General features: G+C 38.0%; 1 protein-coding gene across 3 annotated transcripts in view; it reads right to left on the bottom strand.

Moving 5' to 3' along the window:
- nudt6 (nudix (nucleoside diphosphate linked moiety X)-type motif 6) overlaps positions 1-25,523 on the bottom strand; it is a 39,541-nt gene that overhangs the window by 11,637 nt on the left and 2,381 nt on the right. For 2 of the 3 annotated variants that reach the window (XM_041264858.1, XM_041264851.1), the window contains one exon: positions 22,181-22,384. In XM_041264858.1, the coding sequence (XP_041120792.1) occupies positions 22,181-22,384 (204 nt within the window). Of the gene's footprint in view, positions 1-22,180; positions 22,385-25,523 lie in introns of those variants that run through there. The other variant, XM_041264864.1, reaches the window with a different exon arrangement.

Raw genomic sequence — 25,523 nt, 5'->3', positions numbered from 1 at the left:
ACTGTCCTGCTGAAAGGTGAATTTTTATCCCGGTTTAAAATTTTTAGCAGACTGAAACAGGTTCTCCTCTAGTACTTGCCTGTACTTTGCTCCATCCATGTTCCATGTTCCATGTTCCTTCAATCCTAACAAGCTTTCCAGTCCCTGCTGAGGAGAAGCATCCCCATAGCATGCTGCCACCACCATGCTTGACTGTAAGGATGGTGTTGACTGGGAGATGTGCTGTGTTGGGTCTGCGCCAAAAATAACGTAAAATTTTCAATCTGGTCTTATCTGACCTTTTGCCACATTTTTGCAGGATCACTCAGGTGCTTTGTTGCAAACTCCATGCGGGCTTTGAAATGGCTTATTTTTAATAATGGCTTCCTTCTTGCCACCCTGCCATACAGGCTACTTTTGTGAAGTGTTCTGGATATTGATGGCTGATGCACATTTTCTCCCATCTCAGCCACTGAACTCTGTAGCTCTTTCAAAATTGTCATTGGCCTCATAGTGGCATCCCTCACCAGTTTCCTCCTTGCCCAGCTGCTCAGTTTGGAGGGACGGCCTGATCTAGGAAGTGTCTGGGTGGTACAATGCACCTTCCATTTCTTGATGATTGAGTAGACTGTGCTCACAGGGATATTCAGAGACTTCGATATTTTTTGTACCTTTCTGATCTGTGCTTTTCAATGACTATCCATGATTTGCTTTGATGCTCCTTGGTCTTCATGGTTGAGTCTTTGCTTGAAATTCACTACCTGACCAAGGAACCTCACAGAGTCAGGTGTTTTTATTCTGAAATCATGAAAACCACTGATATTGCACAAAGACAGAAGCCATTCAACTAACTGTGTGGCTCGTTAAGATCATTTTGTGCACCTGAATTAATTTAGGTTTGCCACAGCAAAGGGTTTGAATACTTATGCAATCATGACTTTTCCATTTTTCTTTCATATTAATTATCTATTTATTTATTTTTGTTTTTGCTTTGAATGTGTGGAGTATGTTGTGTATATAACACATATTAATTCCTACTTCAAGGTTTCATGACTGTAAGCTTTAAAGCAACAAAATGTGAAAACTGTGAGAGGGTCTGAATAATTTTGCAAGGCACTGTGTATGTACATATATATATATATATATATATATATATATATATATATATATATATATATATATATATATATATATATACACATACACACACACACACACACACACACACACACCTAATTAACCTTTTGTCACCAATTATTGTTAACAGGTCCATGATTACTATAAATATAGGTAGCATAGGCACAAGTTTGTCATTCCTGAATGTAAGGGAGCAGAAAATGGCAAAATACGCTCAGTTAAGCAAAGAAAAAAGACTGTAATTACTTTAAGAAATGAAGGTCAATCTTTAAGACAAATCGCAGGAACTTTGCAAGAGTCTGTAACTGCTGTGGCCAAGACCATCAAACGATTTGAAGAAACTGGCACTCATGAGGACCAAACAAGGTCAGGCAGGCCAAGGGTTACCTCAGAATCAGAGAACAAGTTCATTCGAGTCACAAGTCTGCGAAACCGGCGATTATCTGCCCCTGAAATACAAGCTCAGCTAAATGCTACTAGAAGTACAGATGTTTCAACATCAACTGTTCAGAGGAGATTGCGTGAAGCTGGCCTAACTGGAAGAATTGCTGCAAAGAAACAATTGTTAAGAGTGCAGAATAAGAGGAAAAGATTTGCCTGTGCCAAAAAACACAGAAACTGGATGTTTGAGGTGAGGAAGTCGGTCTTATGGACCGATGAGTCAAAATTTGAAATATTTGGGTCCAACCGCCAAGTATTTGTAAGACGCAGAGAGGCTGAGCGCATGAGCTCTGCATGTGTGGTTCCCACTGTCAAGCATGGAGGAGGCAGTGTCATGGTCTGGGGTTGCTTTGCTGGTGACAGAGTTGGTTGTCTTTACCAAGTCCATGGCAAGCTCAACCAGCATGGCTATCATAGCATACTTCAGAGGCATGCCATTCAATCAGGATTATGGCTAGTTGGGCAGTCCTTCATTCTTCAGCAAGATAATGACCCAAAACACACCTTAAAGTTGTGTAAGAACTATCTGGCGAACTATCTCCAGACCTCAATCCCACAGAACTTGTATGGGACGAACTGGACAAAAGAATCAAAGCAAAGCTACCCACAAGTGCCCTACATCTCTGGGAATTGCTGCAGAAGAGCTGGGAAGACATGTCAGATGATTTCCTGCTGAAACTTGTTAACCGAATGCCTCGTGTTTGTGTGGCTGTTATTAAGGCAAAGGGTGGCTATTTTGAGGAATCCAAGATTTAGAGACAATTTTCAATTTTCTTGAACATTGCTTCGATACTCCTTATGTTTTGTTTTGTATATTGTAACATGTGTTTTCATTTTCAGATATTTACAGAAAACATTGTCAAATATGAAAAAAACCTACTTTCCAGCAAGTGTATTCAAACTTTTGACTGGTACTGTGTGTGTATGTGTATATATATATATATATATATATATATATATATATATATATATATATATATATATATATATATATATATATATATATATATATATATATATATATATATATATATATATATACACACACACACACACAATCACACACACACACTAAAATTACAGACTTGATGCATATATCATCCTGGTTATAATCCGACACTTTCCCCTGTAAATGACTTGCCTTGGAATGTACAAATGAATTTACAGCAAGTCAAATGCAGTTCCTGCAGGAATTATCCCACACCAGAACCCATATAAACACAATCATAGGCCATGGTATGACATTTGATAATAACTTTCAGCAGACATCCAGATGTAGAAGCATGTACGTTTGACTACTTGCCATACTGTGGTGTTTTTCCATCATCTGCAGTCTCTTCACAACCCTCCTTCACATACTCAACTCCTACTCTGCATTATGAGAAGAATGTTTTATCTAAAACCGGCTTGGCCCTCTATGTGGAAATTGATGTCACTGTAGCTCTGAGCACATCCCAGTGCAGCCTGACTGCTTGGAAGCTATAATTATGCCAGTGTGTTGGAAAACTAGTTTCCTATAGTAAACCACAGCTTTGGCATTATGAGATTATAAACCAAGTAAGAGAATGCCAATTAATATTGGAAGTCTCTATTATAATTACAGAAATTACAAAAGGAAAACATACCTTTTAAGGTCAGTTCAATCCAGTTTGGCTGCTTGCTGCTTCAGGTATTACCCTGGGTCCTAGTGCGATGCACTATTTTTTAATTTTTAGTGCATTGGTTTACATTTTTAAATATCCTACTGTGACAGAAATAGAATGATTCTTGGTGGTAAATCTCCCTCCCGACCTGTGATGGTGCTAAGTACAGGGAACAGAGTACCCTGGACCGGATGGCGTGACAATTCATTCCCAGGGTTAAAAGGAAGTCGGTCATCTAGAAAGGGGGCGGAGCTCTGGTGCAATAACTCATCGACCTGGAAGAGAAATGATGTGGCAGCCGTGGGTTGGAGGAGCAGTTGCAATCGTTTACCTCAGGGTCATGAGTCACAGTACAAATAGGGGACGGAGTGACATGATCTTTTCCTTCATTTATGGTTAAGAAACGACCCGGAAGGGCCAGTATTGTGTTTCTCATACCGTGTTTGTATGAGTGTTTTGCTTGTTTGTCTCTAATTGTTACTTCTTGTTATTATTAGTAGATGGCTAACATGTTCCGGAGCTGTCGCCAGCAGCTAGCACTAACCTGTACATAACTGCACCTGTAGCACGATAACTTGTATTTTGCACCACAAGCACTACAAAACTCACCAAGGACTGGTATATGTACAAGTATATTGGTGTGTGTAATATTGGTTGTGTTTATTATTTGGGACTGCAACTCTTTATTTAGAACAGTGCAAAACAAATTGCCGTGTACTGCCTGGGATTTATTATTTACGGTCGGTCACCAGACTAGGATTATAAATAAACCTCCTTGCACTTTGAATTCTTGTTGTCTGCCTTTCATTTGATCACCATGTCTCTCCTGCATCTGCACACTGCAAGCCATTTTGCCACACCTACCTACAGCAGCAATTCAACACAATAAAATCTGTCTATTAGAAGAGATCTTGCATTTGTTATTACTTCTTATAAAGTTCAATAAAATAAGAAATGTGCCAAATAAAAAAGTGCCTGCAATAGATTATAACACAGTGTCATGATTACTATTCCACCATACCTAATTAACGGCAGCAATAAAATGGGGTAATTGTAAGGTAAAGGCTAATATGATATGCATAGCACTCATACAATATATATATTTTTTTAAAACGAGTGCGTCAGTATTGAAAGCCAATTAAATCATCTTATGATTTAGCTTGCACTGTCAGACCTGTCGTACATGCTTTGACACACCTTTGACTGTGTTGATATAAAAATTGTTGATAGGCGTGGATGAGCAACTCAAGGGGATCAATCTCCCTCCTAACAGGTTTAATTTAAATATAATTTAAATATAAGCCTTGCAATATAGAATTTATACACAGGGTGAACATTAAACCAAGGGCGCATGCTAGATTCCTATATGTGCTTGCTGCTGTTACCTAAAGATGGGCAAGTGAATGAGACAGCGACAACATTAAATAAAATGACAAATTAAAGTCAATTATGCCTCAACAGTGCAAATGTGTTTCTGACAGCTTCTAAAAATTAGATAACAATTTTAACCTCCCCCTGGCAGAAAATACATTTGTGGCTTAATTCAGATGTTATTTCTTATTAAAGCTGTGCTCAATTTAAGGCTGTAAACAGAATATGAAATGTAATATTAAATCAACAAATAAATCAAAATGATATTAGGGCCTATTTTTGTCTTTTAGATAGATCAGAAAGCTGAATAAATAAAACTACACACCTAGTCTGATCACAGCAAAGGCATACATGTTTGCAACTTAGAAGATACAGAAATCAAAACACAATTCACAGAAATATCTGACTGTGACATGAAGCACCCTAGCACATAAAATAGCATCACAGTTTTATTAAAACAGACTAAGGGTCTGAACCCATGAAAAAGAAGGCAACAGTGATCTAGATTCTGCTCTTAAGAGCATGTGGTAAAGACTGTTCCCAACTTCTCTGAAACAAAGTTTTATAAGAAATGTATGGACGTTTCTCAAGAACACACAAACATTCTAAATGTACATGCAGATACCTCATTATAGCTCATCTGCTGCGTGTATTCAACCGATTCATTCCCTAAAAGGATTAAAAGTATTTGCTAGACAGTCGTTTATTTGTCAGACTAGATCAGGACAAAATCGGATGTTTTCCCAAAGCCCACACTCAGTTTCCAGACAATGATTGCTGGCAGCTATGGTTACAATAAATTAATTTATTTTAAAGATTTTTTTTTGTTTAAAGTACTGCAAATTTAAGTCATGCGGACCATTTATTCACCATGCAATAAACTGCTATTCTTACCGCTTGTGGTTCATAGAAAACACTTGTCTACCCTACAATAAAATTTAAGAAAAAAAAGAATGATAACAAACTGGACCGGAGGAAAACATAATTTGTTCCTACTGTCCTTACAAATGTAGTTGAAGTAGACAAGAAAAAAATCAGTAAAGACTCTCTGAACCCTGAAAATAATATACATTATATAAAGAATAAATAGAGTACATTACTTTGACCTGAAATGGAAAATCATTGCAATTCATCCCAAAATTGTTTAAAACCGAAACACTTAAAAGCTACTTCTCTTAATGGCAAGGAGAAGAATCATAAACACTTCCCTTTCCTGAAAAAACTATTGGTCAAAAATAACAAGGACGGGAACAAAAATCAAGAGATGTGGAAGAACATATACATTAGTTAACGGAAAAGGTTGAAGAGAACTCATCGAAACTATTGCATGTGCACAGACTATAAAAAAGTTTCCGGACAGCTCACCATTTGCATGATAAAAATTCAGACAATCTTTTGTTATGCTTTTCTTTTTGTAGTTTCTTCATTGACCAATCCTTTAAAAAACCGTGGTAAAAATGCACCATCATGTACATTTACCGTGTCTATTTCTGCTCCACTCTGCTTATGTGTGTATTTTGTTGTGTAAGTTTATTGGACTATACATTGAAAAGTCTGTTGGAGACTTAGAGTATGTAATACAAATTTGGAGACGATTCATGAAAATTCAAGCAAGTAATACTGTTCAAGAGAGTGTGATGGTGCACGCTGGTAATTCAATGGAATCTCACATCACCCTTAAAGATCTTTATCATCCATAAGCCTTTACACACTTCGCATACACAAAGGACCTTATAAGAAACCACAATGCTACACTTGAAAATCAAAGCCAACAACATCAAAGTGATGAGCATCATTAATAAATCTGTGACCCAAGAAATAGCGGTAGAACAAGATCTTTGAAGAACATCCAAGTGGAAGTCTAAAAACAAACATAAACCAGTGGACAATTCAATTTTTCGTATTCTCTATAAACAAAGCTTGACCTGAACACATAAGTCTCAACTAACATGCATGATTTTTGTCACGCAGAAACAACAGTGTGACTAAGCTATGGGTGTAATGATTAAAAACAGGTTGCAAACAATATAACGCTCTATTTAGACATAATTATAACCTCAGTGTGGTGCCACACAAATATGTGCCATGCAACTTCACCACCTTACCATCAGATGTGGAATACAGACCTTTAAAATGTGGAACAAATGACGTAATGACCTGTGGGTCGACCATGCCACAATTCCAATATGTCAGCAATACAATGAATATTGCAGCCTAGACTTTTTTTTTTTTTTTTTTTTTTATGTTTTTAAATATTGACCTTCAGCTGGTATCCCACACATGCCACGGGTGTGCAATTTGTATTTGCCCAATGCCCCAGACAGATTGCTCCAGTAAACACAATTTGTATGTAAAAAAAATGCTTTGGATAAAAGCATCATAATAATAATAATAATAATAATAATAATAATAATAATATACCGTGTACACATTTTATATAATACACCAACCTGCAATTAATAGGTTACATAGTCATCCATACATTTTTTCCCAGCAGTTGAACATTTGCTCCGCTTTGGGTGCTGGGGAGCTGACACCACTAAGGAAGGGGGGGTGGGGGCTGACATTATTGAAACAGGGGGGGAATGGGCAAGGGTGTGAGAAGCAGGATAACCAACAGGTGGCAATGGCAGTCGTGCCACAAGACCTTCCATACTTGCAATGGCATCCATGTATTTGGATAGCAAATTCAATATCATACACAGCTACTTTCAAAATGTTCACCTTTTGTTGCCTTGTAGCCTGGAATTAAAATGCATTAAAATTGTTTTTTTTAATTTATTTATCTACACATCCTACCCCACAACATCCAAGTGAAAAAAATATTCTACAAATTTGTAGAAAGTTAATTAAAAATAAAAAAACTGAAATAGCTTGGTTGGCTAAGTGTCCACCCCCCTTGTAATCGCAATCCTAAATTAGCTCAGGTGTAACCAATCGCCTTCAAAAATCACACACCAAGTTAAGTGGCCTCCACCTGCATTAAATTGTAGTGTTTCACATGATTTCAGGATAAATTCAGCAGTTGCTGTAGGTTCCCTCTGCTGTGTAGTGCATTTCAAAGCAAAGACTCAATCATGAGCACCAAGGCGCTTTCAAAAGAACTCCGGGACAAAGTTGTTCAAAGGCACAGATCAGGGGATGGGTATACAAAAATATCAAAGGCCTTGAACATCCCTTGGAGCACGGTCAAGACGATTATTAAGAAATGGAAGGTGTATGGCACCACCAAGACCCTGCCTAGATCAGGCCGTCCCTCCAAACTGGATGACCGAGCAAGAAGGAGACTGATCAGAGAGGCTACCAAGAGGCCAACTTTGCAAGAGCTACAGGCTTTTATGGCCAAGACTGGTCAAAGTGTGCATGTGACAACAATATCCCAAGCACTCCACAAATCTGGCCTGTATGGTAGGGTGACAAGATGGAAGTCATTACTCAAGAAAGCCCACCTTGAATCCCATTTGAGGTATGCAAAAAAACTTCATATACACTGTGACGGAAAGATGAGTTCTGGTGATGAATCTTCCTCCCGACCTGTGAGGGCGCTAAAGTACGGGAGGAGAAGTATCTGGAAGGGCTGGCCTGACAGTTCGTTTCCGGGTCAGGAAAGTGGGTCAGCCTGGAGGGAAGCGCGACTCTGTTGTAAGACCGTATTGATTTGAAAGGTAAACGAGAGGCAGCTGCAAGTAATAAGGCAGCTGCAACCGTTTATCTCGATATCATGCGGGATTACATATAGGGGCCAGGGTAACGCTGATCTTCTCCTTCGTTTGGGTTAACGTTAGGAGAGAAGGACTGAGAGAGGAGCTCTCAGAGTTTTGTGAAGAGTGTCGTACGTGTTGTGTGTTATTTTCTGTCTGTCTGTAGTTGTCTGTCTTTGTCGCACCAATAGACAGTTAACGCACATCTCCGGAGCTGTCGAAAGGAGAGCACTATCCAGAGCACCACTGCACTGAGCACCTGCATGTTTTCGATCACCCAGGACTGGTGACCGTACCGTTGTTTTTTGTTCGGGACTGTGCCCTTGTTTTCATTATCCCCGTGCTTTACACATTGTTGTGTATTGCCGGGGATTTATTATTTTTGACGGTCGCCAGAACTGGAAAAGAGCAATAAACCACACTTATTCACTGAATCACTGTTGTCTGTTCATCACTCCTGCACCTCATCACTGCGACATCTGTTCCCCTTACCAACCACTTTGCCACATACACATATACACACAGTGGTTTGCAGAAGTATTCACCCCCTACAAAGTTTTCACATTTTGTTGGCATCTGAGCGTAATCCACAACACTTTCAAATTAGATTTTACATGTAGAATCTACACAAACTACTTCACATTGATAAAGTTAAAACATGCATATAGAATATAAATAAGTAAGATTTACAAAGAAAAACAGATTAATCTCAGTTGTATAAGTATTCAACCCTTTGCTACTGCACCCCTAAATCAGCTCAGGTGCAAATGATTTGTTTGAAAGGTCACAAAATTAGTGAAATGGTTTCAGCCTGTGTGTACTCAAAGTGGTTTAACTGGTAGGTTTCCCTCAGGTAAATAAAGACTTTCAAGCTGCAACTCACCTAGTGATCCAACAAAACAACCATGAAGACCAAGGAGCTTTCAAAACAAGTCAGGGATAAAGTGGTAGAGAGGCACAGAGCAGGAGAAGGGTATAAGAAAATTTCAAAAGGTGCTGACTATCCCTCTCAGCACAGTGAAGTCCATCATTAAGAAGTGGAAAATGCATCATACCACTCAGACACTACCCAGATCAGGTTGCCCTCCCAAACTGAGCAGCCGGGAAAGCAGGAAACTGGTTCGGGAAATCACTCTGACCACTCTGATCTGCAAAGTTCCGTGTCTGAGATGGGAGTCAGTGTGCACACATCAACAATAAGCCGGTCCCTACACAAAGCTGGCCTGTACAGACAGGTGGCAAGAAAGAAGCCATTACTCAAAAGGCCTCATCTTAAAGCACACATGGAGTTTGCGAAAAAGCATGTAGATGATACTGCAGACATGTGGTAAAAGGTTTTGTGGTCAGACGGACAAAAATTGAACTTTTTGGTCTAAATTCCAAGCGTTATGTCTGGTGGAAGCCCAACACTGCACATCACCCAGTCAACACCATCCCAACTGTCAAGCATGAAGGTGGCAGCATCATGTTATGGAGATGCTTCTCTTCAGCAGGGATTGGGAAGCTTGTCAGAATAGAAGGGAGAATGGATGGGGCAAAGTACAGGTGAATCCTTGAGGAAAGCCTGTTCGAGTCAGCCAAGTGGGGAGGAAATTCACATTTCAGCAGGACAATGACCTGAAGCACAAAGCCAAAGCCACATGGGAGTGGTTGAACAAGAAGAGAATTAATGTTCTTGAGTGGCCGAGTCAAAGTCCTGACTTGAAGATTGCAGTCCATCGACGATCCCCAACAAACTTATAAGAAATGGAGCAATTTTCTCGTGAAGAACGGGCATAAATGTCACTATCCTACTGTGCAAAGCTAGTAGAGACCTATCAAAAAAGACTTATAGCAGTAATTGTTGCAAAAGGTGCTATATACAGTGCCTTGCAAAAGTATTCAGACCCCTGACCAATTCTCTCATATTACCGAATTACAAATGGTACATTGAAATTTCGTTCTGTTTGATATTTTATTTTTAAACAATGAAACTCAGAATCAATTATTGTAAGGTGACACTGGTTTTATGTTGGGAAATCATTTTAAGAAAAATAAAAAAACTGAATATCTTGCTTGCATAAGTATTCAACCCCTGTGCTATGGAAGCTACCAGTTTGCACCGATGAAAGAAATTGCCCTAACGAGGACACAATTACCTTACCATTGGCCTCCACCTGTGAACCATTAAAGTTGTCACATTTTCTGGATAAAAACCCCACTGTTGAAGGATCATTGGTAAGGCTGTGAATCTCAAGGAAAATGAAGACCAAAAAGCATTCTACAGAAGTTACAGATAAAGTAATACAAATGCATAGATTAGGGAAAGGGTACAAAATAATATCCAAGTGCTTGGATAGCCCAGTGAGCACAGTTGGATCAATAATCAGGAAGTGGAAGCTGCATCACACCACCCAGACACAGTCAAGAAAAGGCCGTCCCTCAAAACTCGACGCTCAAACAAAAAGGAGACTTGTGAGAGAAGCCATAGAGAGGCCAACAATCACTTTGAAAGAGCTACAGAGTTCAGTGGCTGGGAGTGGAGTAATGGTGCACCAGTCAACCATATCAAGAGCTCTGCATAACACTGGCCTGTATGGGAGGGTGGCAAGAAAGAAGCCGTTACTCAAAAGGTACCATATGAAAGCACATCTGGAGTTTGCCAGAAAGCATGAGAGTGACCCAGCTGCGATGTGGAAAAAGGTTTTGTGGTCAGATGAGACCAAGATAGAGCAAAACTCAAAGCACTATGTGTGGCGCAAACCTAATACTGCCCATACCTCAAGACACACCATCCCTATGGTGAAGTATGGTGTTGGCAGCATCATGCTGTGGGGATGCTTCTCATCAGCAGGGACTGGGCATCTTGTTACAATTGAAGGAAGAATGGATGGAGCAAAATACAGGAAAATACTGCAAGAGAATCTGCTTGTCTGCTAAAAAACTGAAGCTTGTGAATAAATTCACCTTTCAGTAGGACAATGATCCCAAGCACAAGGCCAAAGCAACATTGGAGTGGCTCAAGATCAAAAAGGTGAATGTCCTACAGTGGCCCAGTCAAAGTCCTGATCTCAATCCCATTGAGAATCTGTGGCACTATTTGAAAATTGCGGTCAACAAGCGTCGTCCAACCAACCTGAACAACTTGGAGCAAATCTGCCAAGAAGAATGGGCCAAAATCACTCCGACACTATGTGCAAAGCTGATACATACTTACCCCAAAAGACTTAAAGCTGTTATTGCAGCGAAAGGTGGCTCTGCCAAATATTAATGAGTGGGAGTTGAATACTTATGCAAGCAAGATATTTCAGTTTTTTATTTTTCTTAAAAATATTTCCCAACATAAAACCAATGTCACCTTACAATAATTGATTTTGAGTTTAAGTGTTGTAAAATAAAATATCGAACAGCACGAAATTTCAATGTACCATTTGTAATTCAGTAATATGAGAGAATTGTTCAGGGGTCTGAATACTTTTGTAAGACACTGTATATATATATATATATATATATATACACACACACACACACTATATATATATATATATATATATATATTATATATATATATATATATATATATATATATATATATATATATATAACTGCATCAACATTCTTATATATACATCTGAGAATAACGGATCTACATGTATGCTGCATCAACATGCCTGCCTCTTATTACACCTGAGAGAAACAACATCTGAAACTAAATAGCAATTCTTCCTCGACTGACTTACACATTTTGTGATTCATTGCACTAATGGGGATGGTGGAAAAGGTGCTTAATGAATAATAATGAATGATAGCATATTTTAAAAACATATTTATATAGGATTAATGGTTAGAAGACATAACTTCACTTAACTTCTATAACTATAACTTCACTTTTTAAATAAATGTTACCCCAGAGCCTGACAGTCAAAAAAAAGAGCTTGTTTTCAGCAGGTTCCCACTCATAAGCATTATTTTGAAACAGTTATGTCATAGTTAATCACTTTTGTTGATACTATATCTGATTTTGTGTTGTTTTCCCTGGGAGGAAAGCCATCTACCTGTTACTCCATGTCTATTAGACATTTTCTTTTCGCTGAGGGAATCCTAAATTGATTGATTGCACCGAAGGATTTAAGGATGAAGGTGTGCTCACCGATTTTCATTATTTTAGGGGATTATGTTTGTGTATTACTTAAACTTTCTGACAGTGTTAGAAAATTCGGTTTGGTAAAATGTTTACCACTACACTGAAATACCAGCAATTTTTTGGAGCCCAGTACCAGAAGCGCAGACCTTACTCCGTTTTTTTGCATGCAGGTAACTGACCAGTAATTACTCAATGATACCAAAATAAATAAACCAAAACCAAAATAAATTCTGTTATGCACACTTACAGAAGACATAAACCACCGAAATCCAATTGCTCATCGATCGTGCCAACAATGACTGAGGCTGCCTTAGCAACACATCTGCAGAATCTTTTGAGCGCCAAACAACTGTCAAAATTCTAGAGTGAGCACAGAAAAGATTTGTAAGCGTACAAAGAGAATTGAGCACATGCACAATAGAATTGTAAACTGTAAAACTGTAAAAAGGATTTGAGCATGTGGAGAATAGAACGGGAAGGGTAAAATAAAACAGCAAGCAATTTTTTTTTTTTGCATTTTACAGATACAAATTGTGTTTCTACGCTCTTGTAATTTGACAGTAATCTTACTCAATACTTCCACCTGAATTGGGCGCCAAGTGGAGTAATTTAAAAACACGGATGGAAACGGAGATGGGGGGGGGGGGCAACTCGAGCATGTTATTTATTGCACTAGTTATTTATTGGACATGCACAATCCATCAGTTTGTAAAACTATTAAAACACGAAGATAATGTTTATAATAATGATTTAGATTATAATGATAGAAATGAAATGTTTATTATGAGATTATCGGTACTATTTATCTATATCTATCTATATATAAAAGTAAAAGTAAAAAATAAGATTAGTGCAGGGAAAGAATGTTGCCCCCCAAAAATGTGTGTGTGTGTATATCTATCTATCTATCTATCTATCTATCTATCTATCTATATATATATATATATATATATATATATATATATATATATATATATATATATATATATATATTTATTGTGTTTGGTACTGCAATCTTCAGTACTTGCTAAATTTTTTGTTAATGGTACTGTTACTGATATTAGTACTGGAAGGTGTAAAGTTTCTGGCAACTCTAGTTCTAACTGCTTATATGTTTAAAACATACACAATTTATTTTACCATGGTGTTTACCATTGTATGTCTTGTTTTTGATGCACTGAAATAGGATTTTATGTAAACTAGTTACTATAGCTGGTAAATTCACACCTAGTTCACTTGCAGACTAACTAATTTCTTCAGATTTTTTTCAGTTCCATTTAAAGTGCAATCAAATTAGTTGTTGACCTGAACTGCAAACCGTGAAAAAGTTCACATTACGACCAGAACGCGACCCGCTTTGCAGGTTACCCGCAGGTACTCGACCCGATGCAGGGCACAACTTGCTGAAAGAGCGTCAAGTATTTGTCAGAAAAACACTGTTCTTTTGGAGGAAATGCACTGACGAGCCACAATTTAACTGTCATTGATGATAATAATAATAATAATAATAATAATAATAATAATAATAATAATAATAATAACAACAACAACTTGTGAATTTTGTATGCAAATACAACAGTGACTAACGGCTGTACAGACACTACTGCTTTGTCTTGGCACAATGTTTTCCTTGTGAGTGTACTTGGCACAACTGTAATAAAGCCTGATGTAATAGAATATTACTAAAATATGCATTAAGCATTACTTAATATGCTAAAATATTATTCAATTGTCATTCATTACTGATTTGTTTGTGACAGTTTTGCTATTATGCTTAAAGAACATACTTGCTGCAATAGTATTTAAATCTCAAACACTACTATACTAGCATCACTTCATTGAATAGCCCTTGGCTGCCCCGGCTAGTAAATCAGCCCCTGTGACAGAGATAGAATGATTCTTGGTGATAAATCTCCCAGCCGACCTGTGAGGGCGCTGTGTAAAGGGAACAGAGTGCCCTGGATTGGATGGACAGACAATTCATTCCCAGGGTTAGGTGGACGTCTGCCATCTAAAAAGGGAGCGAAGCTGTCTTTACTAAACCATCGTCCCAGAAGGGAAACAATGTGGCAACCGCAGATTGGTGGAGCGGTTGTAATCGTTAACCAAGGGGTCATGATTGATGGTTTATAAGGGGATGTAGCGAGGTGATCTGTTCCTTTGTTATGGTTAATGCTAAACCTGAAGGAGACCCGTATTGTAATCGTGAGTTTTTTGTGTTTTGTTGTCTAAAAACTGTTTGTTTGTTGTTATTAGATGGATAACATGATCCGGAGCTGTCGCTAAAGGTCAGCACCAAACCTGGACAACAATGCACTTGTGTCACGATTAACTGTATTTGTACCACGAGCACTACAGCACTCACTGTGGACTTGTGATCGTGTTTGTGTTACATGTGTTTGTAAAAATATCAGGATAACCCGTGTATTACAACAGAGCAATACGCAAATCATTGTGTATTGTTTGTTATCATTATTGTTTACTGTTTTGTCAATAGACTGGATTATAAAAAAAAAAAAAAACTCCATTTCACCAGTACTTTGTTGTCTGTCATTGTCTACAGCACTGTGTCACCCCCACACCTGCATACTGCAACCACTTTGTCACATATGGTGTTAGTGTGGGATGGATCGTGCTTCACTAGTGGTGCTGTTGGAGGCGCTGGACAACAGACAGTCAAGGAAAGACGGAGAAAGGAAAGGTACGCAGCGCTGATCAACAGGGTCGGTCTGGTGTCCAATGTACCAGTAGGACCCGTGATGACGACCCTAAAGGAAGGGCACAGAAAATGATGGTGGAGGATGACCTGGAAGCTTACCTGGTCGCCTTTGAGTGGCTGGCTACCAACCCGTCATTGCCCAAGGAATTCTGGTCAAGTCAGCTGGGACCCTGCCTGATCGGGCCATGACAGACACCAAAACCGCCCAGTATGACCTGGTAAAGCAGGCCATTCTGCTCTGTCCCAACATCACGGGGGAAACACACTGAGTACAGCTCTGGGAGTATCAGAGATCCCCAGATACAAGCCCCAGGGTTGTCGCACAGACGTTGTGTGACCACATGGTGCATTGGCTCAACCCTGCCCACAAAACGAGCTTGGAGATGGGTGAGGCTATCATTGTGTAGACTACATACATGGGTTACTATATGTGTTCCATAGTAACCATGACTGTCACTCGCTTATAAGTCAGTTATATACCAGTTTTACATTTCACCTTTAGGAGAGTTCAAATGTATAGGTAAAGACATTTTTTATAAAAAAAATTAATTTCCATAGTAAACTTGGCCCTAGCTTTACTGTACAAGGAGTTATTAGGCAGTGTTGTAAGTTGATGATATCCAATGTGGTCGCCATGTTGTTTATTGTAGCAACTTCCCTTGAACACCCTTTAAAAGACAACCACACTACAATCATATGTGCCGCTGGTGGTTTGGGAGAGGAAGATCTTTGTAGTTTTTGATTATAACATCTGTACCGTGTGATTATGACGTCATGCAGCATTGCCACCATACCACACAACCTATCAGCTTCTACAAACACCTGTTAATCTTGGACTATCCCTCAGCAACTATACCAACTTTCAGCACTCTGCAATAAGTGGTTTTCGAAACACAAATTTTTACATTTAGGCAATTTTTTTTTTCAATTCAATATGGCGGTTCAATTAACATCTACCATCCTCCGACTTTCATCAGTTTTTGAGCAAGTTTTGGCGGAAAGTATAATAATAATAATAATATATAATAATAATAATAATAATAATAATAATAATAATAATAATAATAATAAACACAGCAATAACAATAGGCTTCCCAGCCTATGACCTGGAAGCCTAATAGTCCCAGCAATAACAATAGGCTTCCAGCCCTATGGGTCTGGAAGCATAAACATCAACTTTAATTTGTGAATGAGCAGAGCTAGTATTTTTTTCTGCCAGCCAGGATATTGTGTCAGTGCTCTGGCAGTGACATTTTGTATTAATATTCATTTGATGTAGGTCATTACACAGTGCATGGGGTTTCAAACATGAAGTACAAAATCACATTCATTGAGCATTGTATTTATTCTACGACAGAGGGTGGCCGGATAATCAAAGTTATTTAATCCAACAATTTTCAACACTTGACTAAACTTTACTTATTTTCAAGTTCCAAGACTGGTCACAAACAACAAATTAAAAGGAAATTATTTTGCTCTGAGTGACACATACTGCATTACATTCAAGTCCTGGAAAATGTACAGTGAGGACTTGCTGTTAAAGACCTGTCACAAACAAACAAGACAGCGGTGAAATACTGGAGCAACAAAGTTAGATAAAAATTGATAAGCAAGCATTTACTAGAATATCTGGTTAGAGAACAGATGTTGAATGTTTCAAGTAATGCTAATGGCCCCGGAATGCTATAATGTTTCCTGATGTAAGAGAAGTTAACCTCAAGAGGCTGACCTTACATAATTTAAAGATGAACCATGTAAACAACATCACATAAACATTCTCCAGAATTAACTGCTGCTTTATACACAGCTCAAAACATGTTCTAACATGCCCATTTAAACTCTGAACTACATGACCATATGAAAGCCTGCCCTCTGCTGTACAATTTGTTAACTTCCACTTCTGACCACAAAAAAAAAAAAATCTATTTTTGAACACATATTTGACAGCAGTAAATGAGGATCATGTATTGTACTAAACACGAGTTTAGGATTTTTTTGTTTTTGTTTGTGTGTTTAGGATTTTTTTCAGGATAAAACTCTTGAGTATACACTTTATCTTGTTTTTGACAGGGTCCTGTGGAAAAGCTGGGACTGAGTATAAGAGAACATTTTCTTTTTTTGGTTTTCTGGAACATTGATACAGCAGTTTTGCAAGTATTACTGTATTAATAAAACAAAGATAACAAAAAAATCAAGTTTGTTATAAGCCAAATACATTATTATTATTATTATTATTATTATTATTATTATTATTATTATTATTATTATTATTATACAGAAAAACTTGAATGCTTTACGAACTGCTTTGTCACAAGATGGCTTGTTGTGGTGATGTCAGACCGAAGAAGACCAGACACAGTACTGGTGTTGAATAAATGCGCGCTGTGCGCAGATTTAACAAAGTGTTTTTCACAAAACAGAAGCAAAACGACACGTCTGGGCCAAAACAGACACGGGAACAAACACAACAAGTTTTGTCGAGTGTCGTCAATCAGCTCACGTACAATTGTTATTTAACAATTCTCTCTCTCTCTCTCTCTCTCTCTCTCCTCTCTCTCTCTCTCTCTCTCTCTCTATATATATATATATATATATATACACACACACACACACACATATATATATATATATATATATATATATATATATATATATATATATATATATATATATATATATATATGTGTGTGTGTGTGTGTGTGTATATATATATATATACACACAGTGAAACTCTGATACAACATACTGCCTTGGGACCATAAAAACAGTATGTAATAACCTGGTACATGTACATACCCGCCAAACCAGCACAAAAATCTAAACCTAGTACAGTACTAATTGATTAATGTAAATATACAATGCATGTAGTATACAGGTTTATTACAAAATAATCAATTTAAAACAATGTAACATGTAACTAGTACTGTACATTACTATACAGTAACATTCTGTATTTTTATTATTTAACACAGTAATTCTGTGTTGCCTTGGATAAAGATGGTCAGCTAAATGAATTATAAAAAATAACAAAAAAAAAATGTAATGTACTGAATAATTCTGTACTGTAATTAGTAAAATAAATAAATTAATAAAAAAATACAGTACAGTAATAATAATAATAATAATAATAATAATAATAATAATATACAAGTCAATAAATATAACCATACAAACTGTCAGTTGAGGTACAGTACAGTAATCATTGCCTATATGTTATTTTAAGAAGTCTTTAGGCCCTGGCCACATTAGTGTTTTAGAACTGAGTTAAGGGTTGAAAACCTTTTTAAAAGTAATTAAATCGATTTGCATCCACACTAAACACGGTTCATAACTGAGTTCAACAACCCAGTTTAAAACCTACTCAGGAGGTAGTCTCGAACTCGGTTGTCAGCATAACTGGGTTAGATAAACTGGTTTAACTGTAATCTGGAAGTGAACCGGCCCATATTTTCCCTTTGTGCAAATGCCCATCTAATTTATTTACTATGGCATGTACATTTTTTTCCCCATACGAATTATTCCCCTTTTGATTATACGAATTATTCCCCTTTTGATTACTAAGGCACTTTCTCACAAGTAGCTCCTCTTTATTTGTGTTACAAATGGGTGGGGGTGGGGGGGGGGGGTGGGGGGGGGGGGGGAGAGAAAGAGCGTGTATACATTACAGTGGTTCCTGGGATAGAATCATGCAGCAAAGTGTTTTTTCAACAACAGCTGAGTTAAACTAACACAGTTTTATTATGGCAATCCAGAAATTCTAACACTGATGGGCTAGGGTTCAGGTAAATCGGTTTTGAACTCTGTTGTCGATTTTTTTGCTCTAGTGTGGACAGGGCTTTAGATGATTGTCTCAGCGGCTGCTGCTTTTTAAACTTGAGCTCTTTGACAACATAATTCTGATTTCGTCCATTTAAGATTTCTCCAATAATGTACAGTTTGTCCTTAATTGAAACTGATGATCGTTTAGCACTGGCCATGATAATACTGCATAAATTAGAGTAATAGAAAGCAAGGTCAAGTTCAAATAGCAAGAAGTTGGCCTATGAGTAGCAATATGCGCAGCACATACCACTGCGTGCCATAGCAGTGCATGTGTAATAACAGAAAGTATGCATATCAGAGTACGTACTAAAAGGAGAATTTAAACAGGATTTAATACAATTTTATTCAGTTCCATGATACTGGTTCTTTATATCAGTGTGTACATTATATCACAGGTACGTTGTAAATGGGTTTGACGGAAAGTATGAATCAGTAGTTAAAAATCTTGGCCTGTGATTAGTTAAAACCTCATCATCGGAGCAAAAATAGATTGAACAATTGCCCTGACATCAGTCTCAGTCTGTCACGTGATTGGTAAACATCACTGTCAGTCCCGCCCCTTTTCCCCTGCACTCACAAGAGAAAATGGCTGAAAACCGATTCATGGATTTAACAGAAAACGAATTACAATCCATACTACAAAGAAAGACGCTCCAAACACTAAAATGGTTATTAAAAAAAGGTCAGTCACTGTTTTCTGACTCGACAATGTAAACAAATATGATGGCTGGGATATAAACTGGATTATCATTCTCATGCACTGTGGCAGAGCAAAGCTCTGCTGTTTAGAAATTGGCAGGGATGGGGTTAATTTCCCCTACCTGCCTGGGTTTATTATGTTCAGGTGGCTGGGGTTGATTAGTTGAGTAGATGATTAGTTTAATTAACGATCAATCAGCGCCCAGCCACCTGACATAAAAGGAGGCCTCTGCTTCCCATAAGAGGAGGGAGCTGAGGAAGCAGGTCAGTGGTTTTTGGTTTGTGTGCATTTTTGAAATTTTGAATCCAGTGAAGGCATCGCCCAGCCTGGAAACCTTATTTTTGTAAGTTTGGTTTTTTTTGTATTGCTTTATTTGTGTTGGAAACCTTTTGTTTTGCCCTTGTGCACTTTTGTTTTATTTATAATAAAATTAGTATTTTTTTGAACTGCAGACTGTCTCTGGGCCGCTATCCAATCGCCAGCCTGCCACATGCACATATTGCATTTACTACGTGCTCTTAATGGACTTTACTTGTAGAAGCAAATATTTTTATTATAATTTAACTGCTCTAAGTCAAACTCACTTTTAAATGTAATTATTTACTACATTCTTGTGCCCGCCCCTGTGTATTATCTTATGTGTTGCGTGTAGTGTGTTTAAATGTTGGTGTATAGACATTGGTACACGGGATATAAACGGGTCTGTGTAACACGAGTGTTTAAAAATGTATGTGTATTTAGGCACGAGGATTGCACAGCACTTCACGTGCAAGTAAAATGTAGTAATATGTGAGCACGGGGAATTGCACTTTATTAATTCATGTGCTGGGATTCAAGTAATTGGTAATTGAATCCCAGCACAACAGTATATATAGATGCACGCTGTCACATACTGGTGGTTTGTGTGTTCGGGAGTGGAGAACGGGAGAGAGAGAGAAAGAGATAGATAAGTGTAAATATAGATTTCAATTGTTTGTGTAGCGTTCGTCCACTCTGTTTTGTCCGTGTCTATTCATTTTGTTTGTCTGTTTATTTTGGCGTGAAGTGCCGGGTTTGTTAAACCCTTTTATTTTACAATAAACCGGCGCAAGCACCATCATTTCATTTCACATCATCTGTCTTTGTATATTTCATTCCTTCCTGGTTCTGACACCGCCCACTTGGCCGTCTCTGTGACAATTCTATTTTGCTTTCAGCCTTCTCATTTCCAGCTGACGGCAGGCTAAATTGCTGTCTATTTTGGCAGATGACCTGCCTAAAATAATTACTTCAAAACGTTTTTAATGTGCTTGTATGTTCCAATGAATAGTATTCAAAATGTTTATTTTCTTCCGGTAAAATAGTGCAATTGCCAAAGTTCACTACATATGTAAGTCAAGTAAAACATAACTTCAAGGGCATTTCGTTTCCCTGAGTTATGTTTCCATGGACAATGTGAATCGACATGGGTGCCCTTATCAGTTGCTGCAATGCCTCTCAAAACGTATGTCTATTCACGGCCATTATGGCCACAGTGCCCTTTCAGCTGCAGCAACTAGAGATTGTATTAGGAAGTGTTTGGATCCAAACAACAACATGGTTATGTGATTTGCATGGTTAAGTCACATCAGCAGGAAAGAAACAACAAACAGTGAACATTACCCTTTCAAACACAAACCTCTTTAAGGGAATGTAACCCTAGGAATAAAATCATATGAATTTGTACAGTATGTCACTGCAGTGTTAACCACCAAGGCCAAATAACATTCAACTGTTGTTCTCTGTCACTTCCCAAATACACTATCATCTGATTATGTTGGCCAATCAAAGTCAGACTATTGTGGCAACTGCTGGGCGTTATAACTACTATCTTGAACAAAAACGAAATTGAAATACTTACACAAAAATATAACATTTTTTGTGGATGAGGAATGGGGAGAAAACGTGAATCAGCTTATGAATATTCAGAAGAAATTGAATGTTTCAAAGTATATAAAAAAGCAAAAATAGCAGAAGTGGGTCGGGTGAGGCAGAGGATACACAGCGCTGCAAAAACTGCTGCAGTGAGGTACACGTTCGCGCTGACAACAAAAGAACATACTGAAAAATAAACGACACATTCAACTAAAACAATAAAGTGAACTGAGAGACAAGCAAGCCATTTATGCTGCTTTTAAACATGCTTTAATAAAAGAGAGTGCAGAATGACTGTGTTAATGAGTTTGTCAGAGCTCTGTGCTTTGCTGGACAGCCACTGTTTATTGCAGAGGTATGTATTGGTGACTTTGTGCAACAGTACTGTCTCTCCATCAGCTAAAACACTGCCTAGTGCCGAACCAGAACTGCTACACATAACAATTCACATGTAAAGTGTGTATATTGAGGTTCTTCCCCCCCGATTTTTTCAGATGTTTCCATTCAAAAACTTTTTTTTTTTTTTTTTTTTTTTTTTACTGATTTTATCCATATTTTTAATATATGTAAAATAAAATCCAAAAGATTCCTGAAAATGCAGAAAAAAACTGAAAATGCAGAACATTATACATGTATTAATGTATACTGCACCTGCAACTCCCACTTGGTGTGTAGCAAATCCTGGTAACCTGCTAGGCCCCTCTCCCAGCCACAGGGTGAGTGTGGAGCAGTCATGCTCGGCATGGTGAAAGGCAAAGCCTTGTGAGGCTGCAACAGGTATAAACCTGCTGTGGAGGATTGGTATACGCAACCACACAGCCACTTTGCCATCTGCCCTCCACTGCTTTAGTGAATCTAGAAATAAAACAAGAAATTAATTACAAAACACTGCCACAGGTACGCATATAATACTGTAGTGTTTACTTTCCCATTGAGCTTAGTGGAAAAGAAAGCGATTTCTATCATTTCTAATTATTCTTTTGAAAGATATTACATAACATGCAAAAACTAATTAGAAAAATAACATGAAAAAAATTTATTTCATACTTTGACAAAAGTATATGAGCAATCAACATATTTTGTATGAAACCCATTCGTTGCTAATTATTGACAATTCTCATGATTGGAAACCAACACCTGGTGGTAATTATAGAATATATAAATACATAAAATCATCAAGTGCTGAAAAATAAATTGGAAATTTGTGATACAAAAAAGCAACACAAATGGTTAAAACTAAAGAGTACAACAACGATCTCAAAATGGCAGTGACATAACTAAACAAAAAAGGAGAAACTACCAGAAAAATAGCACCAGTGTGGGCTTTTGAAGGAGTACACACCGGCCTTATGTTAATTTATATTACTATGATTTAAATGTACTGTTTTGTGTTTATTTTAAACAGTTTTATTGTTTTACAGCCTGAATAGGGGTAAATGCACCATCCAGATAAAATCGTGAGAATGTGTGATCAACAGTGAGTGATTATTGACAAACTGTCTGTTGACCATGGGTATAAGAAAGCCTGTGCCGAACGTGGCAGAGGGATACACTAGGTAATTAATAGCCAGTTAATCCCTCTGCCACAATATAAAAACAAGCAGCTTTGGGTGAACGAGGTTGGTGTGTTCAGAGGTGGAACAAGAGCCGGGAGATAAAGAGAAAGCATAAATAATAATAAACAGTTGCTACACGTGCTGGTTCAAAACCAGCGCGATACTTGCTTTATTTAGGGTTTGTTCTATATCTGTTTTGTTTGTCTATTTTGGCCATTGTGCCTTTGTTTTGGAAAAGTGTTTTGTTTTGTGTTTAAACCTTTCATTTGTTTATTTATAATTAAAACTGGCACACCAGAACATTCAACCCCAGTACTGTGTTCGGTCTGACCCAGGATAATGACCCTGCGAAGTCTACAAAGGAATTTCTGAAAAAAAGGAAGATTACAGTTATGGATTGACCATCTCAGTCCCCGGACTTGAATCTCATCAAGATGTTGTGGATTGACTTGAAAGATGCTGTTGCAAAGAAAAAAAAAAATAGATTGCAGAACTCAAAACTGCAGGCTATTGTCACAAAGACGGATACAGTGGGTGATGTCAGACCAGAACCAGGAACCAACACATAACAAACAGAGACGTGGAGTTTGGTGAAGCTGAGCACTTGGTTGCACTCAGCATTTAATAAATGAACAAACAGAAAATAAAAGGCTGAAAGACAAACAAAACACAGGACATGGCACTCGTAGACAAAACAAAGAGACAAACAAAAAGGACTACACAGACAAACACGGTGAGCTGCTATTATTATATCTATTATTACCTCCGTCTCCAATCACCGAACACAGAACCCGAGCGAATAAAAACATGCTGCTTTTATGCAGCTGTACCGAGACTCGATTGCTAATCAATAATTCAATTGGAGTCTCGGTACAACTGCACGTGAATTAATAAAAGTGCAATTCCCCGTGCTCACATATTATTACATTTTACCAGCATGTGAAGTGCTGTGCAATCCTTGTGCCTAAATACAAATATACGTTTTAAACACTCATGCTCACAACCCATATTACATCCCATACACCAATGACTATACACCAACATTAACCCCCCTTGTGTGTAGCACACATGGCCGTCTCCCCCCTTAAAATCACAAAAGTCTCGCTCAAAGTCCTGGGCCAATAACAGGTACTTTAAGGAGTTCATGGACGACAATGTTGCCAGTAGCCAGACTGTGTGTGTATATATATATGTGTGTGTGTGTATATATATGTGTGTGTGTATATATATATATATATATATATATATATATATATATATATATATATATATATATATATATATATATATATATATATATATATACACATACACACACACACACACACACACACACTACCAGTCAAAAGTTTGAGTACACTTGCTGGAAACTAGGTTTTTTTCATAACTGACAATGTTTTATGTCATATACGTTTCTGCAAAGACTTGAAAATGAAAACACACGTTACAATATACAAAACAAAACACAAGGAGTATCAAAGCAATGTTCAAGACAATTGAAAATTGTCTCTAAATCTTGGATTCCTCAAAATAGCCACCCTTTGCCTTAATAACAGCCTCACAAACACGAGGCATTTGGTTAAAAGTTTCAGCAGGAAATCACCCGACATGTCTTCCCAGCTCTTCTGCAGCAATTCCCAGAGATGTAAGGCACTTGTGGGTAGCTTTGCTTTGACTCTTCTGTCCAGTTCGTCCCATACAAGTTCTGTGGGATTGAGGTCTGGAGACTGGGCAGGCCAGGTCATTAAATTCAGTAGTCCTTCACTTTCCTTCCTTGCCAGATAGTTCTTGCACAACTTTGAGGTGTGTTTCGGGTCATTATTTTGCTGAAGAATGAAGGACTGCCCAACTAGCCGTAATCCTGATTGAATGGCATGCCTCTGAAGTATGCTATGATAGCCATGCTGGTTGAGCTTGCCATGGACTTGGTAAAGACAACCAACTCTGTCCCCAGCAAAGCAACCCCAGAGCATGACACTGCCTCCTCCATGCTTGACAGTGGGAACCACACATGCAGAACTCATGCGCTCACCCTCTCTGCGTCTTACAAATACTTGGTGGTTGGACCCAAATATTTCAAATTTTGACTTATCGGTCCATAAGACCGACTTCCACTCCTCAAACATTCAGTTTCTGTGTTTTTTGGCCTAGGCAAGTCTCTTCCTCTTAATCTGCACTCTTAACAATGGTTTCTTTGCAGCAATTCTTCCAGTTAGGCCAGCTTCACGCAATCTCCTCTGAACAGTAGATGTTGAAACATCTGTACTTCTAGTAGCATTTAGCTGAGCTTGTATTTCAGGGGCAGATAATCGCCGGTTTCGCAGACTTGTGACTCGAATTAACTTGTTCTCAGATTCTCACCCTTGGCCTTGAACTTGTTCTTAGGTCACGCTTGGCCTGCCTGACCTTGTTCGGTCCTCATGAGTGCCAGTTTCTTC

The sequence above is a fragment of the Polyodon spathula genome, chromosome 1 (genome assembly GCF_017654505.1).
Source record: "Polyodon spathula isolate WHYD16114869_AA chromosome 1, ASM1765450v1, whole genome shotgun sequence".
Lineage (NCBI taxonomy): Eukaryota > Metazoa > Chordata > Actinopteri > Acipenseriformes > Polyodontidae > Polyodon > Polyodon spathula.
The sequence above is the reverse complement of the archived record's forward strand: the minus strand, read 5'-3'. Positions and strand labels throughout refer to the sequence as shown.